The 15,176-nt window shown below is 37.1% G+C and overlaps 1 protein-coding gene across 3 annotated transcripts in view; it reads right to left on the bottom strand.

The window, feature by feature from the left end:
• Positions 1-15,176, bottom strand: part of hapln1b (hyaluronan and proteoglycan link protein 1b) — a 129,964-nt gene that overhangs the window by 12,057 nt on the left and 102,731 nt on the right. For all 3 annotated transcript variants that reach the window (XM_028804712.2, XM_028804713.2, XM_028804710.2), the window contains exon 4: positions 4,697-4,999. In XM_028804712.2, the coding sequence (XP_028660545.1) occupies positions 4,697-4,999 (303 nt within the window). The remainder of the gene's footprint in view (positions 1-4,696; positions 5,000-15,176) is intronic.

Raw genomic sequence — 15,176 nt, 5'->3', positions numbered from 1 at the left:
AGTCTCTAACCAGCTCTGCATATGTTTAGCGCCAACGTTTGTAAACGTCTTTATGAAGTTTTACATTTGTCATTTTACTCATTGTTTTTTAATTCTGAGCCGTACAGTACAATACATAGAACAGAATAAATCCTCAATACAGTATAAAAATAAAAATTCTAGAAGTACGGAGTAGAATTTCACATTAGATGATATTACATAATATTATTTGGATTTGTTTTAAGTCCTGGAGACCTCAGTCATCAAGCTGCCTCCCCCATTTTGCCATTCCACATCTGAAATAGCACTAATCCGATGAAAGGACCCCTCATTCCCACGTCCCCATTCATCAGGGATGACTTTACCTTACGCAGGCAATCTACAATTTAAAGAGATTGTTATTTTCGTGTGAATTGTTGCATATGCATTATTTTCACTTTTACTTTAAAAACTTTTGTATAAACAATACTTGTTTCTTTATTTCCTGCCCAGCGCATGTTTACATCTCTTTCTTCCCAGACGTATAATACTGCTCGTGTTGTGAAAGGTGTTGCAGCTGAACATACGCTAAGGGTATGCATTTGGATCATTTGCTGTCTTTTTGTTGCTTGCTAGCTGCCTCTTCTGCCTGTCGCATGTCGTTGTTTTAAGAGCACATGATGCTTGTCTGCCAAAAGCAATCCAACAACTGCTAGCTTAAAGGTCTGTTGACTTGTTTTAAATGATGGCTCACTGCCTGGTCTCGCGTGACGTTGTAAAAGCAATACCTGTCTTTTATTTCTGGCCGCGGGCGTGGCTGAATTCTTTCTTACAGGATGTATAACGCTGCTCGCGTTCGGTTGGGGTAGCTGCTGTCGCGCTTTTTAAAGCCTGTACAGCTGCTGTGCTTTTTGCTACGGCCCTGGGACAATCTCTTGGCACCAAGTCTCATGTTTACAGTCCCAGCGAGACGCACCATACAAGTCTCCTTGGTCTCGCGGGTCTTTAAAATGTCTTTCGAGATTATCACGTATCATAGACTTGCTTTTTGCTTTCCAGGACAGGAGATTTCTTTTTATAATATATAGACTGTGTGTTTCAGGCTCCATGGGACTGTGTGCTTGTGAGTACAAAATTGCTTCCAGTTGCATCATTGACTTTACGCAGATCCTAATTGAGATACTACACCAAAGGAGGCATAAGAGAGCCTGAGATAGAAAAGCTTTTGGAGGGGAAACCAGAGGCAAGATTGAGAGGACAAGTGAGCGTGGAAGTCGGGAGACAATATGGTTGGGCCCCTGTGAGGGAACAAAGCAATGATGCTCCAAAGGGTGTCCCAATAAACAGGAACTGGTGAAAGAGCCTCCCCGGGAACCAAAAAACAATTGTTGAAGGATAATGGGGGTTGGAATTCAGGCATTCAGGCAGATGGGACAGGAGTTGGAAGAAAGTGAGTACAGTTGTTGGCACCCCCGCCAGCTACAAAGACCCAGTGGGGTGACCTGGGAGGCGAAGGAGAGAGCCATGATGAACTGACTGGTGATCGCCTGCTCAGATGGTTTCCAATGTGGATTTTATCTATTTATTATTTTTATTCTGCACCTGAAGGGAAGGGATTATTTGTTGACTTATTAATTGATATTATTCACTGTACTTTATTCTTTGGAGACCACATAGTAAATAAAGACCCTATGCATTTTCGCATCAATCTCTGCAGTGTATGTGTCCTCATTGGACTGGCTCAAGATGATGGTCAGCTGTAGCCAACTGAGGCCATCACACTATACTTTAGCTATTTGATTACCCGAGTGAGGTCCATGAAAATGTCCTCAATTTTGCTCTTGCACCACTAAATGTGGTAACAGTTTCTTCTGTTACTACAGACATTCCTTGCTCAAATTTTCTTGACTCCTGATGCTATTGTAATTGTTAGAACAGCTTAATGGCTTCTTTAGTTGTTTATTTGTGACCAAGCACATTTAAGAACTGTGCATCTTAGACTGTAATGTGGACTCAAGAGTTATGACATGTGAAATCTAACTTCCTTCATAAAAGTGTATTGCTTTACATTAAACATATCTGATAAAAATATTTTGGGGACGTGGGTTGTATTTCAATTTAATAAACTATCTTAAAATTTAATGTTCATATTTACTGCTAATTGTTTTAGATACACATTAACAAATAAATCCACAATAACAAACCAATAATATATATGTTTTAAATGTTTTACTTTTAAAATAGTTGTTTTCCTGAGGCAAAATACATTGCTCTTAAACATTTAATTTACATGTAAGATGGAATATCCAGGGACCAGAGGTATTTCAGATATTTTTGGGTTTTGGAATATTTGCATTTGCATAATGAGATTTTGGGGGAAACATGATTTACTAGGGAAATGCAGCCAAACTAGCTAAATGACATTGCATGTGTATAATAATTCTTATCACTGAGCCATTATAATAATGTATGTTGACATAACAAACATATTAAACACCAAAACTAATGAATATGATGTAGATTATATTTTAGTTCCATTTCAAGTGGGCCAATATTGCATAGTTGCACTGAAGAACTTTTTTGGTTTTTCATTTATAATGACCAACTCTAATTCCATCATGCCTGCTGTGCTGGAAGTTAACAACAAACCGAGTTGCTACATTCAGTTTTCTCAGGATGAGGGTGTACATCCATAAAATATAACACTTTTTTATGAACTTAAAAAGGTAATTTGCAGCAGTGTCTGGTTTTCCTAATGCAATCAGATTAATTTACTATACTCATATTGCAATAAGGGCTCTGTGGCAGACGACCGGGGACCTTGCCCCACTGGGACTGTTGGAACAAGGAAGGACTGGGACAGGGGCAATATATTCATTCCCCTGGACGTAAGAGGGCAGCCCCCCCTGGATTCCATCAGGGGGCGCCTAGATGGTTCCCAAGCCATGGACTGCAGCACTTGCCTCACTCCATTTGGGAGCCAGAGTCGGGTGGAAGAGGACGGAGCTTGTGAGGAGTGGAGTAGAGGCGGCAGAAGAAAGTAAAGGAAAGGTCTGTGAGCATTGTGGCTAATTGTGCACTGTGATATTGTGTTGAGGAATAAAACGTGTGTGGTTTGGACATCTGGCTGTCTCAGTGTCTGTCTGTGTCCAGGGTATCCTTCACAGCTCCTAACGAGAATGAAGCTGCTTTTATTTACCATGTGTATGGACATTCCATTAATGCATAAGTCATGTGCAATTTTAATGGTGCAGGGCAGCACTTTTGAACACCGGTGTTATTTTGTTGCTTTCCTGGGGACAAAGCTCATCGACTGTGATTCGTTGCTTACTGGCACTCAACCCCCCACTCTCCACCCCCTTGCATCATTGATGTATGTTGTTTCTACTCACAGCACTCAATTCTTTGCGTGAGCTCTCCCTCTCCACCCCCCAGATAGCCAATCGTGTGTAGTTGCTGGCTTTATTGCTTTGAACATGGAGGGGCCCCGAATTCCAGCAGGGCATCATGGACCTTGGAGTTTTCCTTCACAGCCCTGCTGGATATCGTGGGGGACGCCAGAGGACGCTGCAGGGAGGCTCAAGGACTTGTACTTTCCCTATAACCTGGAAGTACATCCTAGTCACAATGACAGAGGAAATGACGTACTTCCGGGCTGAAGAAAAGGAGTTTTACCCGACCCAGAAATGTTATAAAGTCACATGGACTGAGGGACGGAAACACTTCCTGGTCAAGAAGTATAAAAGGACTGTGGGAGATCCCAGCAGTTGAACTGAGTTGGGAGGAAGGGTGACTGAGCTGCTGGGAGGATTGTATTAGTGATTGTTTATTAAGTATAGTGGAGGTGGAGGGTGCTTTGTGCACATTTTTTATTATAATATATTCATTTTGGACTTTTATCTGGTGTCTGGCATCTGGTCCGAGGGTTCAAGGGAGCGATAGCACCCCCTATCTGTCACAGTGGTAACAGAATGTTCCCATATTATACTAGTGCTGCACATTATGTGAATGCAGGAACAACTGGAGTCACCAGAGTAAGCTGAGTGGCTCCAGAACTTTCAGTGTGTGTTTGTAACCTCAAATGGTCAGAGGTGTAGTTTGACAATGGAGAAAGATGAAAGTTTTGGGACATGAGTAGGAATGTTACTGGTATTTTTGGTGCAGTGATTTTGGTTGGTGGGGAAGTGAGAGACACTGCCTGACATTTTTGCAGTGAGTCCCAGTGAGGAAGTCAGGGTTTGTTGTGCCTCTGTTTTAAACCTTTTATGTTCTTTTTTTATTATCCATTACTTGTGTTTTGTATAGAATTTTGGATTTAGGTCCTCTGGAGACTTAAACACCCTTAGAGAAATTCATAATTAAGCAGAAAGTGGGACTTCCCTTCCTCACCTTACATACAAGCAGTTTCACATTCAAATTTTAACAATAAGATAGGAAAAATAGTGCAGCACCTTTATTATTAAACATTGTGCTGTGGATTGTTGGTCTCCACTGCTATTATCGGACCAAAAAAAAAATGTGATTTCAAAGCATTCATAACTATATGTACACAATATTACAAAGGGTATATTTATTGCATACATGTTTAAATTATACATTTCATAATACTAATTAAGTTTGACATGACAATTTCACAACAATAAACAAATCAAGAATCTGACTAGTTAGTTCTTGATAAGCTGTTTTTATACAGACTTCAGATATTCTAATAAAACAATATCATAGAAATGAGCCTTACCTTTATAATTGGAGGTGAAACAAAAAACATCATAACGGTTTCTGTCCTTATCACGATATCCATAGTTGCGCACTCCTGGGACAGTGTCCTTGCCTCCACAAGGTTCTCTAGGTTTGGTAATAGGATATTGCACAGAGCCGTCACTTAGCCAGCCTGCGTTACACCAGTCCAGTCCACCTCTCCATGCATCATACAGCTGATCGAATGAGGCAATCACTGAATCTTGATCTTGGCAGACCTGTTGAGCTTCTTTAAAGTTTAGGTTGTAGCGGCCAATTCTTGGGAAATATGGATATACAACACCTACAAAAAGGCAATTAGAATTACAGTTAAACCATTCTCACAAACACAAATTACTTTCTGAAAATTTCCCAATGTTTCATTGGCATCTCAATGCTAAGCAGTTCCATTGATTCATCTGTCCATTTTTTGCAGTCACTGATGTATTATTATATGTCTCAGAGCTACAGATATGTGAGAAAATATCTGCAAATACAATTGATGTCCTCCTTTACAAGCAAAATGGGCAGATTCTAGAACATTAACTACAGTACTGCATCATGGTACAGACCAATAACGCATATTCTTTACCTGGTTATAAAAAAAATCCTTAAAATCTACTAATGCATAAAATATGATAAGTCATCCATGGCAGATGGTATTCAGTGACAATGGGAAATTTCCCTGTCCAGGCATCAGCTTACAAGTTTTAATTTTCCACAAAAATCCTAGAACCTATAAAGTAGCAACAGAATACATTTCAAGAATCAAATAAATGTGGATTACTGTACATAACAAAGTAAAGATACAAAAAGTATACTAACATCTATAGTTTACAGGGATGAATGACAAAAGTACACCTTATTCATTCTAGAAACATTCAGGAAAATATTTGATAAGGTTTCTTATTTGAATTCATACTCTGCATTTTATTACCTTACTATTCAATTATCCAATGCCACAGAGAGTATGCGAATGACAGTTTAGCCTTGCTATTGAAATCAAGGCCTTACATTTTAGTGCAAATGCTTAAACAGTTCTAAGAATACAGGGAACTTCTCTATATCTCCAACTCCAGGAGCTGCCTTATAAAAGCACAAAATTTCCTTCTTCGATGGTTCATTGATCAATGACACGATGTGAAGAGGACTGTCAAAAAACAAAGCATAGAATCTATCAGATAGATACATTGGGCTTGCATTTCATGGATCTGTTTGATGGCAATATTGTAAACACCTCACATCATTTCTACTTATTTACTGGTTGAAGGATTGTGATATTAAATCCCACTAAATTTTCCTGATCTCTATCTCTTAATTATACTCTGAAATGTTTAACACGGATTGAATGGAGGCTGTAATGGTATTCAGTAGTGTATCTTTAAGTAGTATGTTCCAAATTTTTAGTAATGTTACCACAAAAAACTGACTTAATTTAACAGATGTTCTAGAGTTTGATTGACTGTGTTTACCCTTAAGCAGACGCATCACCGCAATTACAGAAGAACAATATGTTATCCCATTTTAAATATAACATTTTGCTTATATTTGAATAATTGTGAAGGAAAAAATGTAGCCATGATAAAACACGTTATATCTGTGACCAGGATAAAATTAAAATTAACATTTTTTTTTAAACATTCAATATACTGTAGATCTGGTTGTGAATAAATCTAGCCATGTCTGTTTGATTTGAATTCAAGAACATTTTAGGAAGCATAAATTCAAAACCAACCCTAGTGGCAGTTTGAAGTATCCAACATTAAAAATGTGCTGCCAAATGGATATTTCCCTTTGTATGAATAATCCCACAAAACATTTAACAGATGTAACAAATGAATGGAAACATTGAAAATATATAAGCACATTGACATTTTCTTGCAAATAAGATATGACAAGCTTATATGAGTATGAATGAAAAGGGAAAATAAATTGATTAAAAGAGAAAAGATTCTAAATACATGCCAAAGTATTCTTAATTGTACCCTTCTATTGCAGGAAACCATGAGATTTGTTTAAAAACCACATTTCATTTGTTTGTATCAAATGAATGGGTGATGACAGAAAACAAAATATGCTAATTTGTCTTCTTAAAACAACACTTTCTGACTTTTGTATATTATATTAATTGATCATAATATCAGCCTGGGTTCACAGTGTTTTATATTTTCTCTATTTTCTCTATTCTAACCATGACTTTCTTGTACATCTTTTAGTTTTACCACTTCTCCTAATCAGTTACATTTCTTCTTTTTTTTTTTTTTTGATGTTTTTCTCTCTGTTTGACACTTCTAGGAAAATTACAAAAAGCATGCATATCAATCCTTGGTAAAGATGAACAAGCAAGGCTATGAAAAAAATGTACTATTCATAAGCTTGACCTTAATTTTTAGACAAACTGTTAAATTTATTTTAAAAAAATCCTCCAACAAATTAAAGTTTTTTTTCTCAAAAGACATGTAACTATTATACGTAATTCTCATGAACAAAACATATTTAACATATATCCCTATTCATATTTTACCTACTTTGAGAACTCTCAAGTGGGGATCCATTACTTCTTGTTACTACATATTTATATCCTGGTGAAACACACAGGTTTTGAGGGTACTGAAGAGGAAAGCCAATCTTCCTCTCCCCAGTACAACTCTGTACAGGGAGTCTTCAAGTTACAATGTCTCAACATATGACATTTCGAGTTTACAACACTCACTCCCATAAAAACTTGAGACGAGAGAAGGAATAAAGGTAAGGATTTTTTTTACACTCATTTTTTCTGTTACTACAGTTCAATGTACAGTACAGTATATTTAAGTCCTTTTCCTTTTTCTGTGGCTTAGTTATGTTTTTATGTTCTAGATTATGATTTTGCAAATGTGTTAGGATAGGTAAGTGACTTAGGCTAGGGTGTGTTTCGACTTACACCAAAATTTGGTTTACATCACTGTTGTAGGAATGGAACTGTGTCGTAACCGAAGGAACCCCTGTAGTTGTATGGAGCGGACAAGGCAGGAACACCTGTTGCCACTAGATGAAGGTGTACATTGATAGCACCAGAACGTTAGATGGTCACCAGGTAGCTCAGATGTACTTGTGGACTGTTATCTGGAAGTTATTGTAGACTTTCAGACACAAGAATCTGGGACCTAGCTGTATCGCATGTTGGTTAGACATGCAAGTAAAATTTTCACTGTACTATGTACATGTGGCAATACCAAAACAATTGGAGTTGAGAGTGGAAGGAGAGGTAAAGATTCCCCTGGTGAACAGAAAATGGGCCAGTAGAGTTTGATAGAGAGGCAAAGAAGATAAGAAGGAGCATGTTTGTTTCTTGGTGTGTGAAAGTGGACCAACCACCCCACATGTTGGTTAAGGACCTTTATTTGCATTAGTAAGACCCAGAGTGGCTTAAGGATTGTTATGTTGTTGTTGTATATTTTGTTACTCATTTCATTTCACCTTTTAATTACTAAAACACTTTTTTTTAATTTCGTCTTGGCTACCCAGGTGTTATTCTGAGTTTAATGTCATTTCACAAGCACCTCTACCGATCACAGTTTAAGTACTGTACATCTATGCATATTCCATTCAAACATTATCAGACTCACTTAATTCGAATAAGAGATATGGAAATTCAGTTTATATACTTATAACATTTCACTGCATATAAAACAATTAAAGGTGACACTCACGTTTAAAGCAGAATTGGGTTAACTGGTAAGTATTACCTCTCAACAGCTCCAAGAAATTATTTTCAATTTCCAGTGGTCACTTCTTGCATGAAGGTTATGTAAACTCTTTCAGTTTGCTAGGTTTTTTGGATGCTACAGTTTGTTCTAAATTTGATCTAAAATGAGAAAGAGTGAGTGTGCCCTGTAATGGACTTGTTTGCCATTCAGGATGATTTCTATCATGAGCCTAGTTATGGTGAGAAAGACGTCAATTTCTATCAGTCTATAATGGAATCAAATGCCTTAGGAAAACAGTTAAACATATAACCATACATATTGGAAACATTTGTAATGTAAAGTAACATTGTTGAAAATGCACATTTCAAATAAATCCTACAATATGTTTTACTCTATTGTGTAAAAAATGTATCCAGATTCCACACCAAGCATTTCTAGTTTATCAGGCATTTGCTTTAATATCTGATTTAATAGATCCAGAAAAGTGTCCAAGGCTTATACATGTTACATAGTTTGTGCCATGAATTGCCATGTCTACCAGTTTTAAATCTATGAAATAGAAAAAAATCGAATTATTTAAAAAATATACTTTGAACTACTATTTAAAGTTAAGCTTGGGGAAAAAAAAAGCATCATCCACTCTTGGCTTCAAGTAGTGTTTCCATTTAAACCACTAAAGACATTATAATTATGGTTATTACTGTTATTATTATTATTATTGTTATTATTATTATTATTGTTATTACTCTTTAATTTAATATTATTCTTTATCAGTATGCTGCTGCTGGAGTATGTGAATTTCCCCTTGGGATTAATAAAGTATCTATCTATCTATCTATCTATCTATCTATCTATCTATCTATCTATCTATCTATCTATCTATCTATCTATCTATCTATCTATCTATCTATCTATCTATCTATCTATAGAGATCAAAAATTAACTTAAACTCAAAGATCAGACATTTGATATGATGCTATCAACTATCTGGTGTTTAGGGGGAAGGATTTTAAGGGTGTACTGGGGGAAGGATTTGGGAGTGACCTGCCTTACTTAACCCTCAGCCAGTAAGAGCCAAACTGTAAGAAGACCGGTGACCCCTGTTGCCCTTTTGGTCCCACCAGTATATGAAACCATCGAAACAAAAAACAGCACATCAACATTTCAGTGTTTCAATTAAAACCCCATCCTTTTAAACTGCCATCTTTTCACCTTTGGCTAATAAACTGGGTTTTCAATGTGAAGTCCTAGGCCTTTATAATTTCGGCTTCTGTTTATTTTTCATTAAAGTGAAAAAATATCTATAATGGCTATTCACAGATATGGTATCTCAGGTTTAAGCAAACCTTTCAAGTGAAAGAAAGCTCTGGAGATTTATATGTTTTATTAGTTACAGAAATGAAGGAAATCACTCCAGGATGTTTAAAAACATTTCTTATAAAATGGTTCTACAAAATGTCTTGTTGCGGTTTAGTTTTTACATAATGGAATAACAAAGACTTAAGCCTGCAGGCTTGGCTGCATGTATGAATGTGAAATGCTGTCCCAAGTTCATCTAGCTGCAAAATAAGCACAGACTTAGTAAGCCATCTGTTTGGTAAGAAGAACTTTAATGATAAGCTCTTAGTATCCTTTGTTACTAGGTGACCTTTATAAGAGACATCACGTTAAGTAAAGTAGTTTAAATCACAATACTGCATGTCTGAAATTGCTGATATGATTGCAAGAACAACGGTGGGATACTGTTCTCCTGTGGTTTGATTTTTTTTCCATTAAACTGTACTAGCAGCCTACAATATCTACAATACAATACATTACTCCCTTATTAATGAATTCTATGATAGTTTTTATTTTTCTTCTTTTTATTCTGATGTGTTTAACAACGGTAAGACCAAACTGAAAGGGCCCCAGGGGAAGGATTTTGAGGTTACACCAGGAACTAACCAGCTCTTTGATACCTCTGTGGAACTGACAACTCAGATCTCATTCTCGAAACCCCTTGTCTTCCAGTCTCCATTTTAGTGCAGTGAGTGATGAAGGTACAATAGTGTTTTTAGATAAATAGGGTCATCACCGTCAAGTGTGTAGAGTGAAATTCCTACTTGCATATTTGAATTATCTTACAACACACTGCTGCTCTGAAGTGTTGAATAATGATCAAACTTATGCACTTTAGGTTTTCCTTATTTTGTTTTCTCTAGTGTTTTATAAGTGCCATAAAATGGGGAATTTCTAAAACCTTTTTACACCCCCACATTTTATTTACTGTAGTTTACAACAAATATTACTACCAAAATGACTGGATGTATAACTTTCAAACTAACTAATTAGAGCCTTTAATAGGCTACTAAATTATAAAAACAACATTTTGTTCCATTTTTATGTTTTCTATCTGTTCCCAGTAATTTTATTCTATGGAATGAACCCACCAAATGTTTGTTCTGGTACCTTTGGAAAACCTGTTTTAAAAGAAAAAAAATTGACATTTTGTTTAGAGACACAAATGAAAATTCTCACACTTCACTTCTTACTGTATTTCTTATGTGAGATTTTTCTTGTATAAAATGTAAGCAAGTCAGCATAATTAATATTCTTCTCTGAGTAAGAACTGGTGTGTGGTCTGCATGGTCTTTACTGAAAAAAAATGCAAATACAAAACCCTGTATACAGTATACATTGCATATTTTGGTTGTCTCAAACTGATATTACCCTGATGTTCATTGAAAACTATATTTGGAAATGTTGGTGCTATTTCTACTGACCACATAGCAAGTCACTGATTAATGATTGGATATAAAATTACTGATAACTGGAATATATTTCCAGTTACAAGTCAAAGTTAAAGTGACCCTATTCCCGCTGCTAGAGATTCTTCCTTTAGTTCTGTTGAGTTAGGGTGATTGTGTGTAACCTCTATGGCCATGGTCACAGTTACTGTATATTAATAGAAATATTTCCTGTATGAATCTTTTTCTGTAATTCAACAATAATGTTACATATGACATATAAACCATATACCCACCATGTGGTAATCACATAGGAACAGGAGGTAAACAAACATATTTCTCAATTACTGTTACCAAAGGTGAGGGATGTTCTTTGATCTTTCAGAAGAGCATTTAATACAAAATCTCTTTCAGCCCAAAAGAATATTATGCAGATTTTTTCATGCAGTATTAGGCATTTCCAGATCAGTATTGTGACACTGAATGCTTTCTTCATCTTGTGTGCACAATGCAATTTCCAAAAGTATATTTTCTGCCTTATTTCGATTTGTTTTCTCTAAGGCAGGGGGTAGGTTGGTGCAGTGGTTATTGTTCTGCTTCAAAGATTCAGAAACATGTGTTAAATCCCCCCACTGTTTATGTGGAGTCTGCATGTTCATGTTTGTTTGTCTGGTATGAGTCAATGTACGAGTATATAGGGTGTTTAAATAGGCCCTCTAATCGAGCAGATTTCAGTCTCAGGACTGAAATAGCCAGGTTAGTATCTGACTTCCTAGGAAACATGTAAATGAAGAGGTAATGTCCCAAAATGAATGTACATATATTTTAAATACATTAATGAATTTTAAACTGTTCTGTTGTGACGAGTGAGGTTCATGGCTTGATACCTGTTGATTAAATAATCAGGAGTCCGAGAGCGTGCAGGCTTCAAGCTGGTGCATGTACATTGTGGATGTACATGTGCCACTCCAAGGTTGATTGGAAGTGCTTGGCTGATCAAGCAATTCACGTGCAAATGCAGGCATTTGGTCAAGCACTTCATTCACACCTTGAAGCGGGTGGATGACTGCATCTAGAATCAATCTGCCCTAAAAATGGAGCCTGCACAGCAAAATAGGAAGGGACAATTGGATGAGACAAAGAAAGACAGTCCAGAGGATAGGTGGAATGGCAGATGGTCAGGAGAACCCAGATGGTGGTTACAGCAGCGTGTAAGATAAGAGACTGAGTGACTGGGCTCTGCAAGTGGAGCGAATCTGAATGGCACTCTGTGGTGTGTCTACATTGAATAGTGTATGAGCTAGGATGTGGAATGACGCTCCCAGGGATCTATACAGTGCCATACTGGCATATCGGATGTCAGATATCTGACTGTGCATGTCCTTTAGGATGCCGGCCAAGGCAGGTGGGACGGGAATCGGGAGAGGTAGTTGCAGCTGCCGAACTCTCTATCATTTGGAAGACTTGGTTAGGAGATATAGAGTGAAGGAAGTGCTGTGCTGGCTGAGGAAGAACTTTTGATGTATATCAAACATGCTTATTTTTTTGTTTTTGTGTGATATACAATGTTTGATTAAAAAAAAATCAACAGGTTTAGATCATGTTGTATTGTACTGTATGACACAAAATGTTGCCAAAGTAATCAACTCATTCATCCTTTTTTTTAATATAACTTAAATAGAATCTTGAAATTCCCTTCTGGAATAAAAGATTAAGTTAGAAACTTTCCAAAACTAACAGCAACTGAAAGCTGCTGAACTGGAGACCCAGTGGAGTATCTCAGAAGAATAAACTAACAGATTAGTGAGACCACTATCCTGCCAAACTTAAAACTTAGCTTTAGACTTGCTACTGTGTTACATGGAAATAACTTGATCCTAAATAGTATGTTATATACTATTTTAGTTTACTTTATGATAAATCATCAGAATAGTAATGGTCACCTAAAGTGATGGGATAGAACAAAAACTAAAAAATGTCGAAATGCTATGGCCTGCAGGGGGTGCTCCAGCTCCCCAAATCAGACACAGACAGATACAAATATAAGTTTAACACAGTTTTTTTTTTTGTTTGTTTCATGCGAAACTCTTCCTTAAGCATTTCCAACAATTCAGTCACAGTTACAAGAAGCACAAGCACAAACACTGCATACTGCCTTCTCCTTCCTCCAGCAAGCTTTATCACCTTCCTCCCGACTCTGGTGCTCACAGCAGTGGCAGCAGGCTCCTTTTATGTAACTTCTAGGAGTACTTCTGGTGTCCCATAGTATTGGTCTGGAAGCACTTTCATGTAAGGTGGGAGCCTGATGTGGTAGTCCCTGCTGCACCCTGGAACCAAACAGGGCTAAGCCACCAAATTCCAATTCTCATGATGCCCTATTGGAATTTGTAGTGATCTGGGGGAGATAATGCCCTGAGCACACTCTCCCTTGAGTCCTTCCACTTTGGAGGTAGCCAGGCAAGGGAGCTGGCCATCTGCTACAATGCATATTCACATACATATACTGGAATAAAAAGTAACATTGTGTACTTTTGTAGAGTATGCAAAAGGATGACTCTGAATGCATAATACATCAGACTTTGAAGCAGATGGGCTACAGCAGCAGGATTCTGAAACAGGTTCTACTCCATTTAGCTAATAACAGACACATGAGGTTAACATGGACATGTGACTACCAAAAGTATAGTACCGAAGATTGAAAAATATCATCTGGTTTGGACAATGTTGATTTCTACAGCAACATGCAGATACTAGAGTTAGATGTTAGTGTATCCATCCTGACATATATTAACAGTGTAGGTTCATGGTGGGAAATATTTTCTTACCAAACACATTAGGCTACTTAATACTAATTAAAGGTCACAGTGTACCTAAGCATTATTGTTGTTCATGATGTGAGGATTCCTTTAAGACAACAAAATTCACTAAAAGTGATTACATCCCATTAAAAGTTTTTTTTGGTGATGAAAACAATGAATATTGCTCCTTAAATACTGTTTCACACATACTGTATGTGTACCTGTGTTTTTTTCCACTGCTGCATAATGCAGTTAGAGTTTGCACACTCCAGTTACCCTGGAGCAGTAAGTTTCATTTTGGTCTACAATGCATCTTTGAAACTGTGATCACCAAGATTATTATGAAAATTGGAAAATTGGGTATCCTCTTACCATTAAAAACATATCACACACCTATAATAAATCCCCAACAAAATTTTTACACATAACAGGAACTTAGTTATTTATTTAGTTTTTTTTTTCCATACCACTAGCGATCTTCATTTAAACACTAAATGACTGGCAGGAACATTCTGAATTAATGTATAATAGCATTCTTGGCAGAAAATAAACACATTTATTTTGTGAGTTTTTTGGAAAGCAAAACACTGAGTTTTCTGGCAAATTCAATTTTACAAGAATCATTTTGGTCATCACTAATCAGGATTTTTGCAGTATAACTGTGTGGCCAAACAACTCAGCAGTAAATTGCATGATGCCATTATATCAGCATGGACCAGATTCTCAAGGAATGCTTGATCATTTTATGCTTAGAGTTCAAGAAGGCAAAGTTCTAACTTATCTGGTACTAAATACTTTTATCTAAGGCAGTGGCCATTAAATGTACAGGGTGAGCCAAAATGAAGTACCACATTTCTCGAGGTGATTGCGCAAGGTAGAGGCAGCTGAGTGGGTTGGGTTGGAGTGGGGGTCCTTTGATAGATGATCCCTTGTAGTTTTCAGTTGGCAGTATGCCTTGGTCCAGTGCGCACCATGCTTTCACTGTCAAAGTGTTCTTCACAAACAACGAATCTATCATCACTACCCAACGTGCCTTCCAAATGCACTTCAGCATTCCTCCTAACGGTGACATCCCAAATCAGAAAACAATTCTTCAGTGGGTGGCTAAATTTAGACAGATGGATATAACATTGAGCAGAAAATCTCCAGGCCATCCTCAGACTGTACGAATGCCTGAAAACATCCAAGCTGTAAGGGCATTAATTTTGCAGTCTCCTAGACGTTCAGCACACAAACATGCTTCTGCCGTAGGCATTTCAAACATGTCT

This window comes from Erpetoichthys calabaricus, chromosome 7 (genome assembly GCF_900747795.2).
Source record: "Erpetoichthys calabaricus chromosome 7, fErpCal1.3, whole genome shotgun sequence".
Classification (NCBI taxonomy): domain Eukaryota; kingdom Metazoa; phylum Chordata; class Cladistia; order Polypteriformes; family Polypteridae; genus Erpetoichthys; species Erpetoichthys calabaricus.
Note: the sequence above shows the minus strand (reverse complement) of the source record. Positions and strands in the feature narration are given on the sequence as shown.